At 36.6% G+C, this 23,367-nt stretch overlaps 4 protein-coding genes across 7 annotated transcripts; 2 read left to right on the forward strand and 2 right to left on the reverse strand.

Moving 5' to 3' along the window:
• Positions 1-2,979: 2,979 nt before the first annotated feature.
• On the forward strand, positions 2,980-6,712 carry Nop17l (PIH1 domain-containing protein Nop17-like). The gene is made up of 4 exons (XM_090172510.1): positions 2,980-5,075; positions 5,147-5,377; positions 5,457-5,647; positions 5,743-6,712. Exons 1-4 carry the CDS (start codon positions 3,486-3,488, stop codon positions 6,317-6,319), a joined length of 2,589 nt encoding a protein of 862 aa, XP_090028636.1. The 5' UTR covers positions 2,980-3,485; the 3' UTR covers positions 6,320-6,712.
• Positions 6,713-6,740: 28 nt separating this feature from the next.
• Positions 6,741-9,870, reverse strand: LOC149947984 (NEDD8-conjugating enzyme UBE2F-like). Of its 2 annotated transcripts, XM_090172511.1 has the most exons (7): positions 9,754-9,870; positions 9,486-9,679; positions 8,930-9,056; positions 8,298-8,461; positions 8,062-8,223; positions 7,173-7,235; positions 6,741-7,045 (listed from the first exon to the last, which is right to left on the reverse strand). In XM_090172511.1, the coding sequence occupies exons 3-7, from the start codon at positions 9,042-9,044 to the stop codon at positions 6,992-6,994; spliced, it is 558 nt and encodes a 185-aa protein (XP_090028637.1). In that variant the 5' UTR covers positions 9,045-9,056; positions 9,486-9,679; positions 9,754-9,870; the 3' UTR covers positions 6,741-6,991. The 2 variants fall into 2 exon arrangements, with proteins under 2 accessions (XP_090028637.1, XP_090028638.1); XM_090172512.1 differs by lacking the exon at positions 9,754-9,870 and having other exon boundaries at positions 9,486-9,704.
• A 476-nt stretch (positions 9,871-10,346) lies between these two features.
• Vps25 (vacuolar protein sorting 25) lies at positions 10,347-11,464 on the forward strand. The gene is made up of 5 exons (XM_090172513.1): positions 10,347-10,478; positions 10,670-10,815; positions 10,888-10,941; positions 11,004-11,092; positions 11,161-11,464. The coding sequence occupies exons 1-5, from the start codon at positions 10,429-10,431 to the stop codon at positions 11,347-11,349; spliced, it is 528 nt and encodes a 175-aa protein (XP_090028639.1). The 5' UTR covers positions 10,347-10,428; the 3' UTR covers positions 11,350-11,464.
• Positions 11,465-13,128: 1,664 nt separating this feature from the next.
• On the reverse strand, positions 13,129-21,663 carry LOC149947986 (cholinesterase-like). Of its 3 annotated transcripts, none has more exons than XM_090171827.1 (4): positions 21,410-21,663; positions 19,883-20,715; positions 16,450-17,377; positions 13,129-14,265 (listed from the first exon to the last, which is right to left on the reverse strand). In XM_090171827.1, exons 2-4 carry the CDS (start codon positions 20,451-20,453, stop codon positions 14,100-14,102), a joined length of 1,665 nt encoding a protein of 554 aa, XP_090027953.1. In that variant the 5' UTR covers positions 20,454-20,715; positions 21,410-21,663; the 3' UTR covers positions 13,129-14,099. The 3 variants fall into 3 exon arrangements, with proteins under 3 accessions (XP_090027953.1, XP_090027955.1, XP_090027954.1); XM_090171829.1 differs by lacking the exon at positions 21,410-21,663 and having other exon boundaries at positions 19,883-20,069; positions 20,636-20,729; XM_090171828.1 differs by lacking the exon at positions 21,410-21,663 and having other exon boundaries at positions 19,883-20,146; positions 20,321-20,729.
• Positions 21,664-23,367: the final 1,704 nt, after the last annotated feature.

Genomic DNA, 23,367 nt, shown 5'->3' on the forward strand with positions numbered 1-23,367 from the left:
AGACACTATTAGTTTTTCCTCATCGTTATTCGTAAATTTGACTTTATAAATAATGATACTTGTATTTTAATATAATTTTTTGCAGCGTTTGCTTATATTTATTAATAAGTGGACAAGTGGTGTCCTAAACGGAAAGTTAAACATATTTTAGCGTTGATGTATGGGAATATCCTTAGAGAAGCTAGTTACGAAGTTGAAACTGGTTCGCGAAATGTATTTTTGGTTGGCCCAATAGTTGTATCACATATTTAACTAAATCCTAGTAAACAATTACATATAATATCCAGTGGTGGCGCTAGGATTTTAGGGTTTGGTAGGCAAAGTATAAGAGCCCGGCCTTCTCCTAATTTCATTTTTGTCCCTCGAAAAGAATTTTGGGGCCTGTATTTCATTTCCTTAAGCTAGCAATATTCATTATCTAAAATTAAATTTATCTGCTCCCTGTCATTAACTTTCAGCCTGTAGTATATTAAGGAATTTAATAGTTTATACCCCAGAAGGTTTCGTTTATTAGTATGTTTCGGGCTGCCTTGGTAGGATTTGAGGCTCCTTAAAATATCAGGGCATTGGGCAATGACCTACCTGGAAGGACGTGACCTACCTTGCCTACCGCCTGGCCCCGCCGCTGATTATATCGGTATGGGCCTAGCTAACTTCATTAATCAGGAATATTTTTTGGTTTAGAAAATCTTTCAAATATTTCCGCTACAAAATTTTCTTTAATTCAACGTCATCTACTGACTTCAACATTGGAGAGGCGACTGGTGGCTTCTGAAAAAATAAAACTATATTAAAATGTGGTATATTCTATGGATAATAGTAAACAATTAAATTAATCACAGTTTAAATAGTTTTACGACTCTACACAACAGTCCTTTATGACACCAGATGGTAGTGTATTATTTTTCTTACAAAGATTCGGGAGTACCATCTAGTGTCACAGGCGGGAATTTCTAAAGTTTTCCATTTATCTGTTGGATTATTTTTAGTTTATTTGACATAAGTCTTAAAGTTATTATTTCGCGATGAAGTATAACCAATAAATTACAACAGAAAGATAATGTATTTATAAACAACAGTTCACAATAATGGCAAGCACTTCTGGTAGCTCAGTAATAAAGTGTTCGGTTATAAATTGCAAAAACTCAAGCCAAGACCTAGCAATTTGGAAAAAAACTGTGTGTGCAATTCATAATGTAAATCATGCGGATTGCCCCTGTCAGTTGCCATACTGCTTGTACAAGTTTCCAAGGAATGAAGTTATGAAACAAAAATGGATCGAAGCCATTAACAGAGAAAACTTTACTGTCAAACTGACTTCGGTAGTGTGCTCGAAACACTTCATTACCTCACGTCCTACAAATGAGAATCCGACTCCTTGCTTAGATCTTGGTTATGTTATAAGCCAGAGTAAACAAAATGATAAAATCTGCGCAATTAATAATCAAAACATAACTTTGGTTGAAGATACTTTAGACAGACTGGTAGCGGAAGAAAACAACGCTAGCATGGTTGGAGCGGAGGATATAGTGGGAAATAAAGATGAACTTTTTATAGCAATTGTACATAGTGCATGCAACACCTTTGCTAACCTTAAAATGTGTATATTGAAAGAAAAATCTTTACTTTCAATAGAAATATCTAAGGACATAGACACAGTGTTTTTTCCAGCTGTTGGTGGAAGTATACCTGTGCAGGGATGTAATTTTGATTTGACGAATGACAATTTAGCTACCTCAGAAATTTATTCTGAAGGTCGTGAAGAAAATGCTGTTGTCAATCCTTTGAAAATTATAGTGGCATCAAGATCCTGGTCAGCAAATCTTATTGCCTTTGGCAGGAAAATTAATGCAATTGAGAAGATTGCTCATAAGAAAGACTTGTGGGAAGTTGAGAAGGGTTTCATTGAACTTCTGCGTAGCGTTTCAAATTTTGGTGTATCTGATATTGGAGGATTTAAACTATGCTGTGGCATTACAGAAGAAGAATGCACTGCTATATCTGACCAAGAGGCAGAAAATTCCCTTTTCAAGAGGGTTTATCCTGTAGGGGGCTATGTGTATGAAGACTGCAACTGTTCCATGCTTATTGAAATAATTAGTATAGACCAACTTAGATTTCCTTATCTTAGGTGTGAAATGTGCGAACAAAGATTAAACTCCCAAGTCAAACGTAACTTAGACATATGTGATGTAACAGAATCATTACAAGAAAAGAAATTGAAAATATCTAACGTAATTACAATTATACCAAATGACAACAACTCTTTTCAAAGTTAATTAAATAACTAAGATACATTTTTGATATAAAGTCAAATATATGAAATTCTATATGCCAAACTTTTAATCTTATAAATCAATTTCTTTTTATGTATTGTGTAAGTCTGATATTATTTAATACATTTGAAGCTTAGAATTATTTTTATTTTCTAAGGAAATAAAGTGTTGTTTTCTAAATTTTTTTGTTATTTGCCATTTACTTAAACTTTCTAAAATACACAATTCATTTGGGTACAAATAGATGAACACAAAATACTTTGAATTTAATTGGTGGTACTCTTTTTAACATATAGAGTAATGGCAGTGCTACGTCACACGACGTCACCCTTGCTTTTTCCTATTCAAAAAAAATTCGCGCCCACAATGGCGGCCATGGCCAAAGCTACAGAGTGCTACTACTCTATAATAATGTAGATGGCAGCGCATACTAGAGCTGACAAATAAATAAAGGTTGTGAAAATGTAACGAAATAATTTAGGTAACTGCATCTGTAAATTTTTTATTTTTAACGCCTGGTGGCGTATTTTACAAATTATGATTCTAAAGAGAGATTGGCCAATCGTAGCGCAAAGAATCACAGATACGACGTATTTAGGAAGCGCCACCTGTACGATATTTTAAAATAATGGAACCAAATCCAAGCGCTTACGATTTCTAGGTTTGCTCGTTCACGGCTCGTTCAAGGGTTTAGAGAGATAAAAAACTTCATCGTCTGGGACTTTAAACCATGGAATGAGGTGTAGCTTAGAGCAGGACGTTACTCTTCGTACTACACAGACTTCACAAAATACTATTCAGCTGCTTGTCCAGTTTAAAAATAAATTCAAGCTGATCCGGATTGTTCCATTTTTATACGGCAGCCTAGGGGTAACAATTTATACACGTGTGATTTAATTGAATAAGAGATTGAACTTTGTTAAAAGAAAGTCCGCTGGTCATTGCAATTAATTTCTTACATTCTGTATGACAAAATTTTTGTGTATTTTCTGAACAGTTGTAAATATTTGGTTGCTAACACGCCGTAAATCTATGATAAATCTACCTCATACAGTTGTTTTGCTCACACATGGACTAACCCAATCCCGGTACCTTACCATAATAAAAATGTGTCATTGTTGTTGAAAAGGGCTTACGTGAAAATGGCCTAACGCGTGATCTTCTACATCTTTTTATCCGGCATTTTGAAAACAAATTGTATTAAAGATAATGGCAAGCGTAAGTAACGAAGGAGATTGCATTACACCAGATGAGATAAAGAAATTGGGTGATGCTCTAAAGGATGACAAGTTTAGGAAAATGTTTATGGAATATGCTGAAGAAATGAATGATCCAGAAAATAGAAAGAGGTATGAGGAAGAGCTTAAAATTTTCGAAAAAGAAAGAGGAATGGACATCACCTTTATTTACCCTGAAAGTAATTACGTCTTGAAGACTATCAAAGCAGATGATTCCAAGAAGGTTTTTATCAACATCTGCAAAAATAAGCATGTGGAGAAGCCAAGTTGCTCCAAAGCAGATTCTTCTGGCACTCCTGGCCTAAACTGGAATATACCTTATTTTCTCTCCAAACCCCAGGAAGATACCGATAAAGCTGGAAAGCCATGCACTGTGTATGATGTAGTATTTCACGCAGACACTTTGTATATGTCCCAGAAAAATGACAGATTTAGAAAAATTGTTGAGCAAACTGCGCTGGATGGCATAGAATCAAAATTCAACATTCAGTTCAAGCGTGATTTTCTGCAGTATCCAAAAATGAAGTACAAAGGCAAGCCAATTCCAAGTGTCATAAGAAAAAAGCTAGAGAAAGAAAGTGTCTGCGAGAACAAAAACAGAGTTGTGGATAGTATTATTACCCCACATGATTCTAGTAGCTCAAATCAAGCACCACCAAATGGTTATGTAGAAGAAAATGAAGGTTGTTCCCCTTTGCAACCGAAGTATACCATAAAACACAGATCATCTTTATCCATGGAGGATTACACCATTATGTCCATGAACTCCTCTAATACAAGACCAAAAGAGCTGGCAATTGCAATTGAATTACCCAAATTGGATTCTTTAACTAATATGGAACTTGATGTTCAAGAAAAGAGCCTGTCCTTGCATTCATATGAAAAGGTTTCGTATAAGCTTTTACTTGACTTGCCATTCCCAGTATTTGCGGACAAGGGTTCTGCTAAATTTGATGGTGGTGAAAAAGTTCTCCATGTTGTGATTCCTGTTGTACCATTTTCTGAAGATGAACTTCAGCCAAAATCTGAGAATGAAGAATTTGTTACCACTTTAGAATTATGCCAAGATGAACAAGAAAAAACAGTAAATGAATTTACAAAAATGCATGAAAAACTAATCTTGGATGAAAAAGATATTCAAGAACTGGGAAAATCAAAAGACCTCAATTTGCACAATTTTGATAATAAATATAACGAGGAAGGCTATACACTTGTTGAAGACTTTATTTGCAATCAGTCTGATGAATTAATGATAGTCATCCTTTATCTGCAGACCATCGACCCTTCTCTTGTTAAAATTGAAGTTGATGACTTCCAAAAATCTCTCTTTGTAACTGCTTGCAATTCCAAATCAAAATTTGGTTTTGGATTGAAATTGTCTGAAGACCTAGCAATTAAAGAACCAAAACTTGATGTATCAAAAAACAATGTAATATTGTCTCTAAAAAAGAGCAAGAAAATTTCTTACTCTGGAAAGATACTGTTTCTAAATAAAAATGGATGGCAAGATCACGAATTTCCAAATGCAGAATCCTTATCGAAAAAACATTTAAAGTTCAAAGTTTGTTCAATATCTAATTTAGTAAAAATTAAGTTTTGACAAATAACAATAACAATTTTCCTTTGTTTCAGGAAAGCAACGAAATTATTTTAACATCAGGTGTGGCATTAGAAAACACTCACGTTTCAGTTAAAGACATTTCTGAAAATTCCGTAACTATTCAAGTTCAGATGGCTGATCATAAATTTAAAAAACCTGAAAGACCAAAGAATTTTGATGGTCTAGAAAATATTTCTGATAAATATTTTAACAAATTTAAGCAAAGAACTTCATCTGAATCAAGTGAAATGAGTGAAGACATGGTATATTTCATTACTTATTTCATTTTACTATACTTATAAGTTTCCCTAACTCATTATTATTTTCGGATAATAATTCCAGAGTCCAATGAGACGTTACAGAGGCATACTAAAGAATTCAGCCAATTGGAGAAGCATTTCAGAATCAAGTGATGATTATGCGTGGATGTCTAACGACTTGGCATCACCTGAATCTGATTTTGGGGGCTGTGAATCAGACAAACCCAAAAAATCTGTTCGATTCAGTGACTATATTTCAAAAACAATATTTAAGTAAGTTAAATATGTATTAGATAATGTACGTGTTATTATTGCGAATATGGTAATTTCAAATTAAGTAGATTTGGTAATGCAGTATTTTTGTTCAGGGCTAATGCCAGTATTTTGGGCCAAAAGAAAAAGAACCAGAAAAGGAATTTGAATAAAAAGAAATCGGCTGCCAAAAAAGGAAAATACAGTGGAACATCGGGATCAGAGAGTGAAGGTATGAGTGGCAATGAAGAGGTTGAAACCACAAGTCAGCAAATACTGGCTGAAGAGACATATATCAACAAAATGGATAAATATGATGATAACACTACCATAAAGTTAGAAGATAATGAAAATCAAGCACCAAAAGCTATGGCTCCTCAGGATGTGAAAATTTGCAATGATAATGTGGAAATGGATGCAAATGAAAAATTTCAAAAACTAGATTTTCGGACTATTAAAAATCGGGTTCACGGTTTTGATAATAATCCAGATTTTAGGACTAACCCACCCCGCGACCCTAATCATCAAAAACCAAAGCGTGGAAGAAAAAATTCCAGAAATAGGAAGAATAATTCCATAAAAAGTGATATTTTATCTGGCTCATTGGAAAACGGCGCACAATCGGAGTCATTGTCAGAGGAAAATGATGAATCTGACACCCAATTTTCAGGAATAATGTTTCAACTGGATTAATACTACTTTGATAGAAAAGGTTTTTGTGGTAATTCCCCAATAGTAGTTATCTCATAGAATTTGGTAGCTACTTACGATCAGGAGGTGGTTGTTACCTTATTATAGTAATAACTATTCAAAATAATTGCTTTTCATGCAAAATAAAGCATGATAAGATTTTTAATATTCATATACTGGTGATAAATGTGAATTGTTGGTAGCTTAAGTCACCCTTTAGCGTTAAAACTGCCACCTTTTCACCCTAGTTTGGTAATGTTTATTGGTTTAATATATTTTAAATATGGATTTTTTTCCTTAATATACAATGGTACCTCTACATTGCTCTGATAATTGAACTTTTCCAAATATGATGTACAAATATACAAGTAATAAAACTTACAATGCATGATTTGTGTTTTTTATTTAAAATTGAAAACTTCCGTAAAATGCACAAAAAAGTAAGACAGTTTTTATTATACACATTTACAATAAATTTACAGAATATCTCACAAGAAATTAATTTATCTAAATTGAAAAGGTGCCTAAATACGTTATATTTTCTTGCTTTAGCTTTCAACCAAGTATTCAAAACTGGGATATGAAAAACCAGCCTTAGCTTATCATAGCGCAACGTCTTTTTCTGTTCCGCAGGGAACTGTTAATTTAGGCACCTCCAGGTGACATTTTAGCTGCCTATCTTTTGGCATGTTTCTGGACATACTCTCGCACTTTCACTTTGAACCCTTCCTGTTATTAATGGTAATGAATCAGTTACAATAAAACTAACCAAATCTATTTACTACTCGCTCTAAGCTTATTCAATGTCACTGAAGAACTAGCAATTATACAATTTGATTCATTGAATTAACCTCACCTTATCCTTTTGGTAATGCTCCGCAGCATCAATATTTAAGGGATCATCAAAATTGAGTAAATCCTATAAAAATATAAATTTACAACTGCGTCCTAAAAATATCAACTGTTTATAGGGATGCACCGATATGGGTACGGCCGATATATCGGCTATTCATGGCCGATATTAACGTTATCTATCATAACAGTAGTGTATATGATAAAATCATTATTAAAGACGGTTCAGTGCACTGTCATACCATTTTATTATAATTTTTCATTAAAAGAAGTTTTTAAGAACATATCCGAATGTTTCTTTTCATTTTACGTGATACATATTTACTATCACAAATCCACAGGGTTCGTACAAAATTTCCGGAATTAAATTCCCTGACTTTTCCAGGTTTTCCCTGACCATTTTTGTAGAATAAATTTATATTTTGAGGTAAAATCTTGAAAAATGTTAATTATGTATTTTTAATACATTTTTCAAAAATTTATTTGCCGAATTTGTTTTTGGGGTCATTTTAAAATTCCCTTGCTATTTTGGACCATTTTAAATTTCCCTGACTATTCCCTGACCATTGGGAATCATTTTAAAATTCCCTGACCTTTAGAAACATTTTCAAATTCCCTGACTGTTCCAGGTATTCCAGGTCGTGTATAAACCCTGATCCAATATTGTTGTTTTTTATTTGTTTACACTCGTAACCCCGTTTAAAAAAAGGCATGATCTAGCTTCTGAAGTCTGGTGTACGTGGAACGGCCAATCAAATAAAATATTTTATTAGTTAATCGATAATTTTCTTATTATTAAATATTTTTCTGAAAATATTTTATTAATATCGGTACTGATATTAGAAAAATAGGCCAATATATCGATGCATCCCTAATTGTTTAAATTAACTTACGGTAAATAGAGAATTTAAGCCCCATACTACATCTTTTAACGTTCTTGTGGGTGCCCAACCAAGTCCATCAATGGAATTTTGCCTTAAAAGACTGAGGCATATATCACCGTTTTCACTAATGTTTGGATGCCATAAAGGAGTTAAACATTTAACTTTGGGAGGCTATAAAAAACAAAAATGGTTGTTTAAACTATTTGATCACTACATAGAATTTCTTAAAGGTAAATATGTCGTACCACCATATTATAATCATCCGGTACATCTATATGAAATTTAAACTTTCCTCCTTGCCAGTAACCCTCATCTGGTATCACAATCAATTCAAATTTACACAGTTCATTGGGATTTTCAAAATTAACTCCGCATGTTGGTGGTTTATGCAATTGCATTTCTTGAACTTCTACGTTTAAATTTTTTGAAAGTAAAGATATCAGGAAGTGTTTTAGGAACATTTTATGAATTCAAACATTTTAAAAGATATTCCTCATTTTAAAAATCAGGAAGATTTATATACCTTACAAATGGTAGAATGATTCATACCAGAAGTTTATAATACGTATCTTACAAGAGAAGTATTCATCTAGACCATTAAATTAATCATAAGTACCTTCATAAGCTAATTGCAGTTTTCAATAGGAATGAATTTCCCACCAAATCGCGAGTGTACTCTGTGTTATATACTTCCCGTTGTAATAGTTTTAGAAAGATAATATATGATGTATTTAGTGCTGCACTATTTTTTCTTCTGAAGCGTATTTTGAAAAATCAGCAGGATCCTGTGAAAGTATATGTTTCAAGCAAACCACATTAACAGGACAAAGAGATGGATTCTTCTCTAATAAGACATTTTATATACTTCTGTTTATACCTTTAATTAAAAGTTTATCTCTTATTGAGATTCTTCTCTGAGCTAGGGAAGTGTCCTCTTTGGTATTTGTTCTTTCATTCGCTTCTTTCTTCAGTTTCTTTGACAATGTTATCATTGTGATCTTGAGCTTAAAGGAAAATTTTTTTTTAAATAAATCTGACACCAATTTCTTTATAAATATTTTACAAATTTTTTTCCAATCATTTTAACAATATTGGAAATTTTACAACCATAACTAAGTAACTAAGGGCATATGGCCTATTTTATGTATAAAATTGTATGCTTAAATTTTCAATAAATGGAACTGTAATGGAAGGCATCACTGCATCACTTCTGACTATGAAATAACAAATATTCTAAGAATTTTATAATCCCTTTTGCTATTATGGGAACATTACTGAATATTATGAAACGCATGAATACATTAATTTAAGTACAAAGGCTTAAAGTTTAAAGGTTTTAAAATCTTTGAAAAATAGGTTTATAATTTTCCAAGTTAAATTATGCCATATGGACTTTAAAAAATGCATACATTAGATATTTAAAGAGTATTTACTTGTTATAAATAAAACGTTTTTATTTTAATATACTCCATTCGAAGAGTGAACAGCACTATATGGGCCTGAGCAGCTAAGGAACTTACAGTAAAAATTGAAATAACGTAGGGGACTAGGGGTTATAGGTCTCAGTTTGTTCATTGCCCACTGTGATTTACTTAATCCATTCAAAGACTTTTACGGTCGTATCAATCTGCAAGTAAATGAACGAAAATATCGGCTCAAGGATCTGAGCTTATCGTTACGTAGGTTGTAGGTTTTCTTTACCGTTTCTTGCTTTATGACTCGGTTTATAGCGCCAGATATCTAGAAAAAATGAAACCTAACGTCTAAAATTTCATTCACCGATATCTCTCCATGCCGCTTCTTTCTAAAGAGACCGTTTTAATAGGAGGTAGCTGTCCACACTTTCTTTGGGTAGGACCATTGAATTGGGAATAATACTGCTAGAATTACAATTACGATTTCGGTTTCCATGGTTACGCAGGACCTGTTCTGATAAGACTGTACGAAATTCATCTTTATAATAAGCGGTAGCGCCATCTATATTTTGTAAAGTTATATGGCTAAAAATAAATAATTATTAGCTAACTCACCGTAACTTGAGTTAAAAAGGATCGTGTTGACAGAATAAAATTATTTTTAAACAACTTCAAAGGTTTGTTTGTTACGAGAAATCATATATTTCAATTTCGCATCAGATTCGCGAAAAAATTCAATTGCCATATAGTTGCCACCACTAGAGACAGATGCCGCCACGGTAGAAAGATAAAGTTTATAAATTCTCCTTATGGAACGAAATTGGTACGGCGCCAGCCAGATTTAGTTGTACCTCTATTTATTCCCAACTCAAAGGGTAGGACCCCCCCCCCGTGCTTTGTAAATTGCGAGTGTCGTCTGTTAGCTTGTTCCCTTCGCGAACTCCGTCATTTTGGGGAAGGGATGGCCGAATTTGAGTGGCCGTGGCAGTACAATTTTCCACCATTTTTCACGTAAATTAAATGTTTCATGTTATTTTTATTAATGCTGTGATAGTATTTGGACTTAATATACGACCTATTCCAAATAATGCTAAATTTTGACTTATCTATAAAATTAATTTTAAAACTATAAGCCTTGGTCTGTCTAACTTTTTTTTTTAATTGTTACCCTTGAATATTGTTCGGATTTGTTCCTGGTTTAGGCTTCAACCAAATTTGGACACTAGAAGTAAACAGCTGGAAGGTTGGCGAAATGTTATTCTTGGATTCTGTAAATACCAAAAACAGTACCGCCTAGACGTAACTGAAGCTCAAAACAGCCAGTTGTTTTATAACAGCGAAATTAACCGTTGGTAGTATTGTAAAATTTGTGTTTTTCTTGTAAACTGATTATTCATTAAAACTGCTCTTACTTTCTCAGGGAAACTTCCTCTTGAAGCCATATATGTGGTCCTTGAAAATCTAAATCAAACTGGTACGTTTTATAGAAAAGTATTTTTTGTTTATTTTTGTTAAATGCATTATATGTTACATTAGGCAATGTGGAATGGATAGATAAACAAAAACAACGCTGTTTTGTATATTGGAGGAAGCCGAATGAATGGGCTGATATAATTTACACCTGGGTATGTACTTTATTTTTCTTGTGGCTCTTGTGTGTCTTTATTAAATCTTACACTCTTTGAAACATAAGGCATCAAGTCATGGAATGACTAATACAGTGTGTACACTTTTCGAGCTAATTTCCGGAGATGACACTGTTGGAGAAGAATTTCACGGGTTAGATGAAGAGATGCTGCGTAAAGCGATACAAGTTTTAGAGGAGAATGGTAAAGCAAAGCTTATTAGTTTTGATGGAAATGAAGGAGTTAAATTCATCTAGGACACGTGTCTAGCTTAGTTGTTTCCTGTATATACATTAGTAATTTATAATCAAATGGTTTTGTTAAAATTGTATTTTGTAATTATTTGAATTAAAATATAGACAGTTTTTATAATTTCGTTTATTGTGCCGCAAATTTGTGTTACATCTTAGCTTAAACTACGCAGTGGCCAGGCACTATATCGATTGCTAATACTCGCTAATTTAAAATTAAATTTTGGAGCACTATCGCCATCTAGTTTCAAATATACGAACTTTATATTTTCCCGCGAAACAGCAGCAGATGGCGCCTGTGTGCTCAATTAAAAAGCTGCGGTAATTTTTTAAGTCGTCCCTAGGAAACTGGTCCAAGGAATTTGTAACCCATGTTTGTTAATAAATAATCTGGTTCAAGCTAGAGGTCGGGGATGGTTAACTTTTATTCAATAGATAAAGCTCTCAAAATTATTCGTAAAACGTTTTGATCAAGTAATTTATATTTCTGTATTAATTTTTTGATAAATTTGTAAAATTAATCGGAAAAACGACGTTTTTTTCGAGAAAAAGCTCAAATTTTACGAATAACACATGTTTTTTAATCATTTTCCGAAATATTAACCGGTAAATTTCTTTGTTTAAATTTTTTTCCCGAAAAAATCAATTTAAAAATGGATAATGATTAACCGTCCCCGACCTCTAGTTCAAGCGATTAAGAAACACCATTAAATTGCCCATAATACATGTCAAATGTGGTGAAAGTTTCGCAAACATTTCCCGAACTACCTGACAGCCAGTGGCGTAGCTGAGAACTCAGAGGCCCCCCCGCAAAAATCTCTATGAGGCCCCCCTTTTTAATTTTTTTATGGTTAACGGCCCCCATCCACAAAGCTCGAGGCCCCCCCGCACCGCGGGCCCTGCGGACCATCAGCTACGCCACTGCTGACAGCTAGGAGCAACAAACACAAGGATAACGCAGCTAGCCTTTAAACACGATAACGCAGTGTTGTGTACAAATTTCATTGGACGAACCTTTACGCTGAACATTTTACACGCACGGGGGGGAGACAATTTCCGAATTTTCCCTTTCCGCGGGCAGCAGGCGCTAAAGCTTCTAACCAATGAAAAATGCACACAAGAAAATCCACGACTTTTGACGGGCTGCATTCTCCTTGTGTGGGGTGCTGTGTTTGTTGCTCCTAGTTGACAGAAACCTTGGTGTTTTGCTTTGAACGAAACTCCCTGTATGCCAAAACCCCTTTAAAATACTAGCACTGCATAGCTATGGCCATAACCGCCATTTTAGCCCCAAGTGTTTTATCTTTATGAGAAGCACGGGTCGGTAAATAGAACCTGGTGCCACTGTGATTGGGCACCATACCAGTGGCGGCTTAAGAAGGCTGGGTCCCCGGGGCGGCGGCAGTGTTTTGCACCCCCCCCTCGAGCTTCTCCGATGGCACCCCTGGCTACCCTGGTACCTGGGGCGGACCGCCCCCCTCGCCCCCCCTTACGCCGCCACTGCACCAAACACTATTTGATGACCAGGACAGCGAGGGGGCCTGTGGGGTTCGGGCCCTCCCAAAAAGTCTCTGTGTCCCCTTAAAAATAGCATTGTGCCCCTAGAAAAATATCAAAGTAAGTAAACGAAATCAATAAAAAATATCTTATTCAGATATATTAAGTGAAGTCCAACTGTCCAAACTATGTTATTTACTTTTGTGTACCTTACTTTATTATTATCACTTCCACCATTTGAAGTTGAAAGTTTTAGCTGTAGCAGAAACAATAATATGGCTCGACCGTAATCAAGTAGAAATATTGATTGGACTATACTAAATAAGGTTAATTTTCCGTAGTAATGTAGTCTATATGCTATTGTACAGTGTCGTCGTTTATTTAGCTTTACCCAAGTATACTAACTGAGGCTTATTTCTTCATTCCCTCCGTGTAGTGACGTCCTATGGTTCACAACAATTAGAACGTTCTCAATTTGTTCTCAGTTTACACCATTTTAGTTTCGTTATCGGCTCGCGTGAGATTAATCAAGTCATTGTAAGTCTAAATATGGATAAATGTGTGGTAAAAACACAAAGAAATAAAGACCAAACTAACCTGATTGGAAAATCAACTTCAATTTACCTTTTATAATAATTTAATTTATATCTATTTAAACCACGTGTTCCAATGCCCCTCAACTGAAAAATCCTGGCTACGGGCATTGACGACATTTACGGACGAGCAAAATAAGTATCTTCTTAAGAGGGAAGAGCAAAAGCTTCTTTTTCGTTCAAGTTGAACGTTTCTGTTTTAACAATTACATAATTGAATTATAATTTTCTTATTAGGCTGAACCTTCCTCTAGTGCTTAAAATAATTTTGATAATTCTAATAGTTAACGAGATATAAGGTCCTAACTAAAAGCTAGTTTGGGCGCTTGCCCAACTTTATTAGCTCCGGGGGTCCAAATTAAAACGTAATAACTTAATTACTTATAAATTTAAAATGGTCAAAATTATTTTAATCACCAAACAAGAGGCTGTTCTACACATAAATATTAATTTTATAAGTAAAAATACAAAATTAAAAGAGTTCAGCTTGAAATAGCGTGAAAGTAGACAATGGCCACTGTAGTCTTCGCCCAAAATGGGATGTCATTCAACATTTTGCACGGGGTGTCACATACGATACGTCACTGAATGTATTCTTGCACAATACTGTTTAGCGTTTATCGTTTTATTTGTAAACTGAACATTAATGAACCGTATAGTTTTAATTTATTTCTTATCATCAAAAGTAGGAACACTGAAGAGAAATTTGCATCTGTTAGATGAGATGGCGCGTTTGATGACACTTATTTCATTTAGGACGTAATTTTCTTTTTTCTTCGTCGTGTAACTTGGATATCTGAAATTGAATGCCGAGCCGACTGCTTCTGGACACCTGCAACGGGAAGTTCACAAATTTACTCATTTAACCGAAATATGAGGTACCTTAATCTTAATCGTGGTGATTGTGTGAAAATCATGGAAGTGTACTAATTAGATGGACCATCAAAGGTTAACAATAGTTACAATGCGTATAATAAGTATAACAGTACCATTAAAACTATTTCAATGATCATTTAATTTATGCGGAACATACAATTATAGTGAACCGTAAATGGAAAAGTCTATTGCTTGTGCTGTAGGCGCTTCAATAAAACATCTTCAAGGAAATCACCATTTTATAATATATCCGAGAGCTAGGACCTGGAAGTTACTGTTTATACAGTGCTTGTTGGAATTATGGAAACATTTCACCTGTAACCAGAACGTCGTGTTTTTGCTAAGCCTTAAAATGTCAAAAAAGCTACCAGGTTGTTTCCTTAAAGGTGAAAAGTTTCCATTATTTCAACAAGCACGGTATAAACAGTGCCGTATTTCCGCCTAGGCCAACCTAGGCCGTAGCCCATCCTTGGAAGGGGCCCTCCAGTGACCACAATTACTGTATTCGGAGGCATAAATCTATAATATCAATCGTAATTTATATTGGAGAAATTCCTAGCTAGAAGATTTGGTTTTAAAATTACCAAAATTTCTGCCTGGCAGTTTACGGACACAGCCTTAAATCGCAATGTTGCATAATTATCGCATTTTTAGTCGACGATTGTTAAGAGCTTTTATTTAGTAATATAACCGTAGTAAACAGTAACTTGCAGGTCCTGAGGCTGACTCAGTGACTCTTGGATATATTAAAATGCTCAGGGAATTCTGTGAGTTTTCAAAATCCTTTTCACTTACTAACTAGCTATGAAGTTGAAAACGCTGTTTTGAGTGTTTTCGTCATGCATTATGACGTAATTTATATGTCATACCCCGTGAACAAGCTAGCTTCATTATGGAAAATACCTTTACGGTATCCTTATGAGTGATTTGGTTACATAGGCTTCTATGTTTAATATAACTTCGACCAAGAAATTGGCACTCATCAAGTTGCTATTCTCGCAAGATTAGTAAGAACACCTACTATCCGCTTTTAAAATTTAGATTTCATCCAAAAAATGTGGTTAATACAGTAAAACAATATCCTACGCTATTTCAGTTTTGCATTTCTTGTCGTTAATGGAGTAATACACATAGTAAATCTAGAGGCGTGATATGACTTATCCTTCCGCGGTTTGTCGGAAAAATCGAGGTAATTGGAATTAACCTTTTTGGTTACCATGGGAAATCGAATGGCCGTTGAAACTTTTCCCTTTAGGAGCTTTCAAGGCACAATGAAGGTCTACTTAACGGGACTTTCAAGAATGACCTAGTCGATATGAAATACTAGATGCTGCATTGGGTTTTCTGTTAATCATCTTCTTTCTAGCTAAGAAGTCACTTGTTAGCTAGCGTCGCTGTTACTTCTATTTTATGTGGAAAGATACCAATAGACGCGTCAATAAAACATCTTCAATGAAATCGCCAAGAAGTAATATTTCTGACCTGAAATTTACTTTCTGGCTCTCGGATATATTATTTTTTGGCGATTTCCGTGAAGATGTTTTATTTAAGCGACTATTAGTGTTTTTAGAGAAATTCAGTGGTTCTAAAACGCCCTTTCAAAGTTTCGGGATAGAATAGGAAATGTTATACCATATAAGTAATAATAATATATAATAATAATAATAATCAGCCAGGCTAATACCCAAGGCACCACCTTAGGCCTAAGTCGTCAAGCGACTTTTGAAGCCTTTAATTCAGGTGGCCGGGTTACAATGCGTAGGAGGGTGGTGGCAAGTCTATAATATTGTTCCATAAGTTTGTCACTTTGGGGAATATTTTACTGAGAGCTAGTAACGGAGTGACGTCATCACAAGAAGAAAATCTCCCCATAGCGAGGCGCTGTCAAAGGCTACGTGTGACGCGTTAGCGAGCGGACGCAAAACGGCGACGAAGCCGGTAATTCAGTTTGCCTTGTGAATAGCTCTCAGTAAAACTGTTGCATGTGAAGAATACTTATGTAACAATATTATACACTTATGGTTATACTTGTAATAAATTCGGCGTAAAGTTGTCAACTAGACTTTTGTTTTAACACGATTTTCTCGACCGAATGTAACTTTTAAAGTTTTTTCAACGTTCAGTTTTGCCAAAGACTTACCCGTATTTAGCAAAGCTGGCCCATATTTTCATGACCTTCCGAGAAAACTCTTTATCCTTTTGGGGGTAGTTATTTTTCGACAGTAACGGTTTCCCGAAGACGAACTGCAGCTCGAATCCATGACCAACCTGCTGCCAACGCGCCAATGGGGACATGGCGGGCACGTACGCGAATTCGTATTTGTAAAAGGTATTTCCGTTTTCCGAAGCCATGTCCGCTAGCATATTGGTGCTACAAACTATCTGCGTATCAGTCACGTACTCCACTAAATTGTCTCGCCAATTAGTCTCGCTGGTGTCAGATTCGCTCGAATAGAAGGTTTTGACTTTTTGAACTAATTTTTCCAAATTCGGAGCTGCGCCCAAAGATGATTTCAAGTGATTCTCAAATTCGGTTTCGCTTACGAACCAATTGGAATCTTCCCGAATTAAACCCGGTGATATTGTTCCTGGTTTGAAGCCGTCCGCCGTGCAATGACCCGCCATTATTTCGATGGACGCGTTTAAGAGACCATTCCGCACCGCTTCAGCGGGTGAAAGCGGGAAATATTCGCCATCGATAATCGGAATGAATCGAATTTTATTGGACAGCGCGGCTTTGACCACTTCCTCGGTCGTTTTATTTCTCAAACAACTGGTCACGTCCTTGGCAATCGACCAATCGCAACCAACTACCTTCGCCAGTCTTTTAGATTTGGCCAACGCCTTGTCCTTAGTTTCGAACAATCTGGTTGAAAATGTGCTACCACTTTGGATAATGGCTCGGGTGAATAAATTGTTACTGGACGGCAAAAACAGATGTTGGCTGACGCACGCTGCGCCCGAGCTATGGCCGAATATGGTCACTTTATTGGCATCACCTCCAAACGCGGCTATGTTGTTTCGCACCCACTGGAAAGCGAGTGCTTGGTCCATCAAAGCCATATTTCCTAAAAATTATAATAATTAAATAATGTTTTATTTTACATTATTTATTATGTAATTTTTGGGTGGGGGTGTGTAAAGCCCGCATTTGCACCCGCAAATGTAGGCTTTGTCCCTAACAGTTCTCTCGTTGTTTTGGGCCATCGCTGCTGGGGAAGGTAGGGATGACTCATCCTCGCTCGCGTCGTCCACCTTCGGAATTCTCCGAAAGTGGCGACCTCTGACCCGAAGGGTTAAGAGCGGGGTAAAGTTACCGGTGAGTCACCACAGTGAGTCCGCAAAGATTTCTTGGCGGGCTTTCTTCTCCAGCCAATTATGTTGGAGACCGGTAGCGTCATCCGAGGGGCTCGCTATATAAGGGACGTCGGGACATAAGTCTATGTATTTGTACCCCGCTGTTCCGCCTAAGCACTACAGCGGCCTACGAAACTAACCAGGCCGGGACAAAAGTGCGCTTTGCGAAACAACGTTCAGCCAGTGAGACAGCCATCGTGACTGCCACACATATAGCAAACAAACGCCCCCATCATGGTCCAACAAAAGGCGACACCATGGGCTGCCCGAAACCCACCCTCGCACAGCTGAGGACAATGGACCAACTCTCTCGGTTACGGACTCCGACCTAACCAGTCGAATCTTTAGTATTCTCTAGAGATAGTTATTAATAGTTGCCATGCTTTGTAATATCATAGAAACTACCACAGGAATAGAAGGCCCTGCCATTGTACGTGCTTTACTAAGATGACACGGGCAAAAGGTTCTCCCTTCATTTCCGGTTATCTCTGGTCCAAAAAAAAAAACTTTGGAAATGACGGCCAATTAGATTCAAGCGGAAATGATCGGAGAACATTTGCCCGTACCGAGCCCGTAACACTTTTCATCGACTCTTTCTATTCCTCTTGTAGTTTCTATGGTAATATTTGGTAAATATATATATTATTATTAATAAAGAGTATTAATAATAATAATAATAGTAATCAGCTTGGCTAATACCCAAGGCACCACCTTAGGCCTAAGTCATCAAGCGACTTTTGAAGCCCTTAATTCAGGTTGCTGGGTTTATAGTTTAACTCTCGTACACGGTTTATACATAAGCCGACAATTTCCAGGCTTCACAATTATTATGTAAAATTTAAAATTACCTTGCACGGGAAATTGTACTAATTAAGGATTTAATATAAATGGGCCACCACCCTCCTACGCATAGTAACCCGGCCACCTGAATTATTGGCTTTAAAAATCGCTTGATGACTTAGGCCTAAGGTGGTGCTTTGGGTGATTAGCCTACTGACTATGATTTCATTTCTTATTTCATAGACCATCATTAAAATGAAATTCGGCCAATTTATTAAATGACACTTGTCCGACATTTTTTGTTTTCTTTTGTGGCCACCTTTTAAATGATAAAATTTTAATTATAATATTTTAGTTCATATATTTGACATGGAAGCTCTTCACGTTTCCTCTCAGAATTTTTATTTTATTTTGAACAATAAAACTAGTGACGATGATTTCTTGAAACAAGTCTGTAAAAGGCCAAAATTATCGCGTGATTAGTGCCCAGTAAAAGTATTTCCGGATTTAAAATCTGCGAAAGCCGAAATACAATTCGAAAAGGACCAAGACTAAGATATTTTACCCTTGCAAATATTCCCGTGGGGGTCCTCTTAGTTGGAAGGATTTCCTGTTACAAAAACCGAACTTTTCACCCTATAGCTATTGCTCTAACTAACGGTGAATCTTCGGAAGAGTTCACACATGTTTTTAGATGAATTCGTAAATTAAGTGACGACATGTTATATCACTTCATTCCAGCGAGTGGAACTAAACGTTTGACAGAAACAGAAATTAACACTTATCTTCGTTTGTCAAAACACTTTTCGAGGAAGTCATTTGATACTTATCGTGCGAACAAAACTAGACTTTGGTTAGTTTAATATAGCTCTCTATAAACTGAAAATATTCCTCTTTATCCACCTTTTAAAAAAACGATACGTTTGCAAGCACGTAATGGGAATGCTATTGTTAAAAACTACTTTCCAGTTCCGGATGAAGCTAAAAACGTTCCAATTGGTCAAAAGCAAGCGAGAGAACGACCTCGTGGTATTAAACGTGCCTTAAACAATTACTATCAATAAAAATACACTTACTGTTATATTTCGAGAGTGGTCTATTTAAATTCTAATAGTGGCCACAAAAAACCGAAACTTTGGCCGAATTTAATTTCCAAAGTGGCCTTAAAGGGATCCATCACTCACAACAGGGGGAGGCAGAGGGGTCACATAAAATCCAGACTTGCAGTGTGCTTGGAAACCAGTTTTTTTGTGACCCCTATGCCTTCCCCTGTTGCGAGTGAGGGATGCCATTAAGATACGCAGCAGTAATAAATCATTTTCTCTCCGTAATTGTTGAAAAAATCATCGGTAGCCTGGAAACGCGCGTTTAAGGGAGACAAGAAATTTTATACTCTGGTTTTATCTAAATACAAAATTAGCCATTTATGAAAATACCTGGTGAATCCTCGCTACCCAAGTAGAGAAAACCAAAGATTGAATGTCTATAGTTGAAGTTGACGACGATGACGTTCTCTTCGGACGCCAAGACGGTGCCGTCGTACATATCTATCGAAGAAGATCCAGTTTGGAAAGCTCCGCCATAAATGTAGATCATCACAGACATCTTAGAAACGTCTTTGGTCTTAAAGTCGGAAGGCACCCACACGTTCAGGTACAAGCAATCTTCGGAAGTTGGGTCATTAGCAGGCAGGAATAGACCTAATTTGGGATATTTTTCAGCCAGACCGGCTAGGAATTGAACGCACGAATTGGCCAGAGATTTAGCGCTAAACGTTGTATTCCATGGTTTTGAAGCGATTGGCGGCTTGAATCTCAACTCATTTATCGGCGGTACGGCGTAAGGTATCCCCAAAAAGACTCGAACACTCTTACCGTTTGGTGCTCGAATAAGAGTTCCCTCAATAGGACCAGCCGTGGTCTCGACCGGCGCGTTGTTCGACTCCACCGTGGCCCATAGACACAGCCATACGATGCTTAAATCGAAGCTCTTCATACTTTTATTCATACGGTACTTTTGAATTTTAAAGGTTATTACGACGAATGATGGCAAATACTAATATAAGCCAGCTTATCTAACCGATTAAAAAACGCGCACGCGTTAACATTGTACGAGAAGGAGATAAAGGGGAAGAATGGCACTGCCTATATGCTATAATGCTTTACGAGTGTAACAACATTTCGACCAACCTCGAATTTCGTAATGGTGACATACGATGTCGTCAGAATCGTCAGCTCACGTGACTCACTGACGTCGCATGGCGGCGAATCTGTTCAAGTTGATTTAATTACTTGGGATAAAAGGTTTAAATCTACCCAAGTTAATATAAAGTCAAGTCAGGTTAAATGTTAAAGTAAATACGCAGGCCCGTAGCCAGAAAAAAAGCTTTTTCTGAGGGGGGGCACATTTTTTCCGTTACTTAATTTCGAAAATTAACATAAGTGGCGCCGTGAAATGTTTTTGGTGTTCAACAAAAAAAACTTGCTTTCTGAAACAGACCATTCTACAACTTGTATTTTATTAAGAAATAGTTACCTATAAATAACCATCTAAACTTGAGACAAAGACAAGTGGTCCAAAAGTAAAATTTCTACGAATAGAAGTTTAAAAAACTAATATTGATGAAGGGGCAGATAATATTCTTTGAGGGGGAATGGATTAAATTGAGGGGGCAGGTGGGGCAAATAAAGATTTCATTTGAGGGGGCAATATTTATTTTTGAGGGGGCATTGCCCCCGAATGCCCCCCCCCCGTGGCTACGGGCCTGTAAATACGTGCAAACAGACGGCTTTAAAGTTCAGGAAAGCGATAGTGAAAATAGGAAACTATTCAAACTAAACGATTCGGTAAGCCTTGGAGCCTTGTTCGGGTTTTAATAATTTAATTAGGATAAAATCCTGTCAACTGATAAAAACAAATTGACTAATAATAGTTTTAATTAAAATCTGAGATAAAATACATACCTCCAGGTTTCCAAACCAAAAACGTCTACATCGTCCAGTTACTCGAGTCAGACTTAAGCATTTACAACAAGGCGGAATTGTACCGCGGAAATCTCTCGGGACTTTTTTTGGTGAGTAAATTGGTTTGGAAAAAGTGTGTACTCCCGCCACTTTTTCGCGCCTTTTTGAGGTTGGTCGGACTGCCGTTACAGTTGGGAACCCTTGTGTCATCCTTCCCCTTTATCTCCTTCTGCCGTTTTGGAAATACGATAGAGGTACCCGTACCAGCGGGAGATCAAGTTGAGCAGCGCGGCCGAATTAGACAAATGAGGCTAAAACTCGAAGGGACTCGTGAGAGGCAGATACGCGAGAGATATAGATATTAAAATTATCTTACGGTATTTAGTTTCCCCTATCGCACTAATTCCAATCCCGTTACCAACAACAGTTTTTACGGGCGCTAATGGAAACTAAGTTTAAGCTAAACACTGTTCGTTCCACGAAAATTAATTTTGGACCTTACATTTGTAGCTAACTTCCCAGTTCTTCTAATATAATCTATTAGAGACCTGCCTAGTGAAGCCGGCTGACAAGTTTTAGTTTAATTATGGACTAATTATAAGGTAACTAGTAAGAAGGATCTCATTTAGTCAATAACAAATTCGATATTTAATTATCAGTATTAATAACAGTACAAATAAAGTAAGCCTTAAAAGTGAAATCTAAGTGACGGTTAACAGTGGCCTAAAATCTATACATTCCGGACTAAAAACTATGCTTACGTAACCTTAATTTACTATCAAAGCTCTGACGCTAATTCTTTGAACGTTAACAAATTAACTAAAAGTTCAATCAGAAATCTTATCTAATTAGTTCCGACTCGTACGAAACGATATTTACGAAGGTATACAACATACCAGAAAACCCGAATTGCACCTAATGAGACTATTTGCACCTTAGTGGACGAATCCGTGTGTTCGGTTGTACACATCGTAATTTTGTATAGTACATGTACCTATATTCGTTTTCAAATGTTTATATAGCGCACGCGCGCGTGAAAGTGAGTTTTGGTTGCTGTTAAAAAAGGTGTTATTTTGCGCGTGTAAAAATAAATTAACGGCCAGTTCTGTTTTGAAATAAGAGGAAAAAGGTTTACCGGTTTTTATGTCGGAAAAGTTCGCGTCTTTTATTTCGCTGTTCACGACATTTTTTGGTCCGTCGAGCCGGATACATTCGTCAACTTGATTATGTTCCTCAACTAATCATCGAATCGGCTATCTTTCCGTGAGAGACAGTGAAAATTAGCGTGGATTCTCCGTTGGAAACCGTTTAAACCATCGATCATATCCCGATCGTAAACGAATCAACATAAGTCATCATGGATGTTCTGGTGAGAAGAAGAGCAGCTATCAAGGGACAGATCACCAGGATTGAAAATGTGGTGGGTCAAACAGCAACGAATCTATCTGACGTCGCCTTGAAGCTGTATGTAGACAAGGTGGAAAAACTATCGAAAGACTTGGATGAGGTTCACGATGCCGTAGTTGCAAATATCGATCCCGACGACGACGACTTCGCGGATCACGAAGATGAATACAACCCTCTAGTCGCTCGACTCGAAGATCTGACAATCCTACTCGTCACTGAATCAAATGAAAGAGCAGCAAACATTCCAGTGAGACAAGTCAGACCAGCTAGTGATGTACGTTTACCGAAGCTGGAACTTCCATCATTCAGCGGTGGTTACGTCGATTGGCTTCCATTTCACGATCTCTTCACGGGCACCGTACACAACAACGAATCGCTCACCGGAGCTCAGAAGTTTCAGTATTTGAAGTCATCATTACGAAACGAAGCAGCGCTCCTCGTTCAATCTATTCCGGTAACTGACGCTAACTATCTGGAGGCTTGGGATATCTTAAACAATCGGTTCAACAATACCCGGGAAATCATCGATGCACACGTAAAACGTCTCTTCA

This window comes from Leiobunum rupestre, chromosome 4 (assembly GCF_980474605.1).
Source record: "Leiobunum rupestre chromosome 4, qqLeiRupe1.1.hap1, whole genome shotgun sequence".
Taxonomy (NCBI): Eukaryota; Metazoa; Arthropoda; class Arachnida; order Opiliones; family Sclerosomatidae; genus Leiobunum; species Leiobunum rupestre.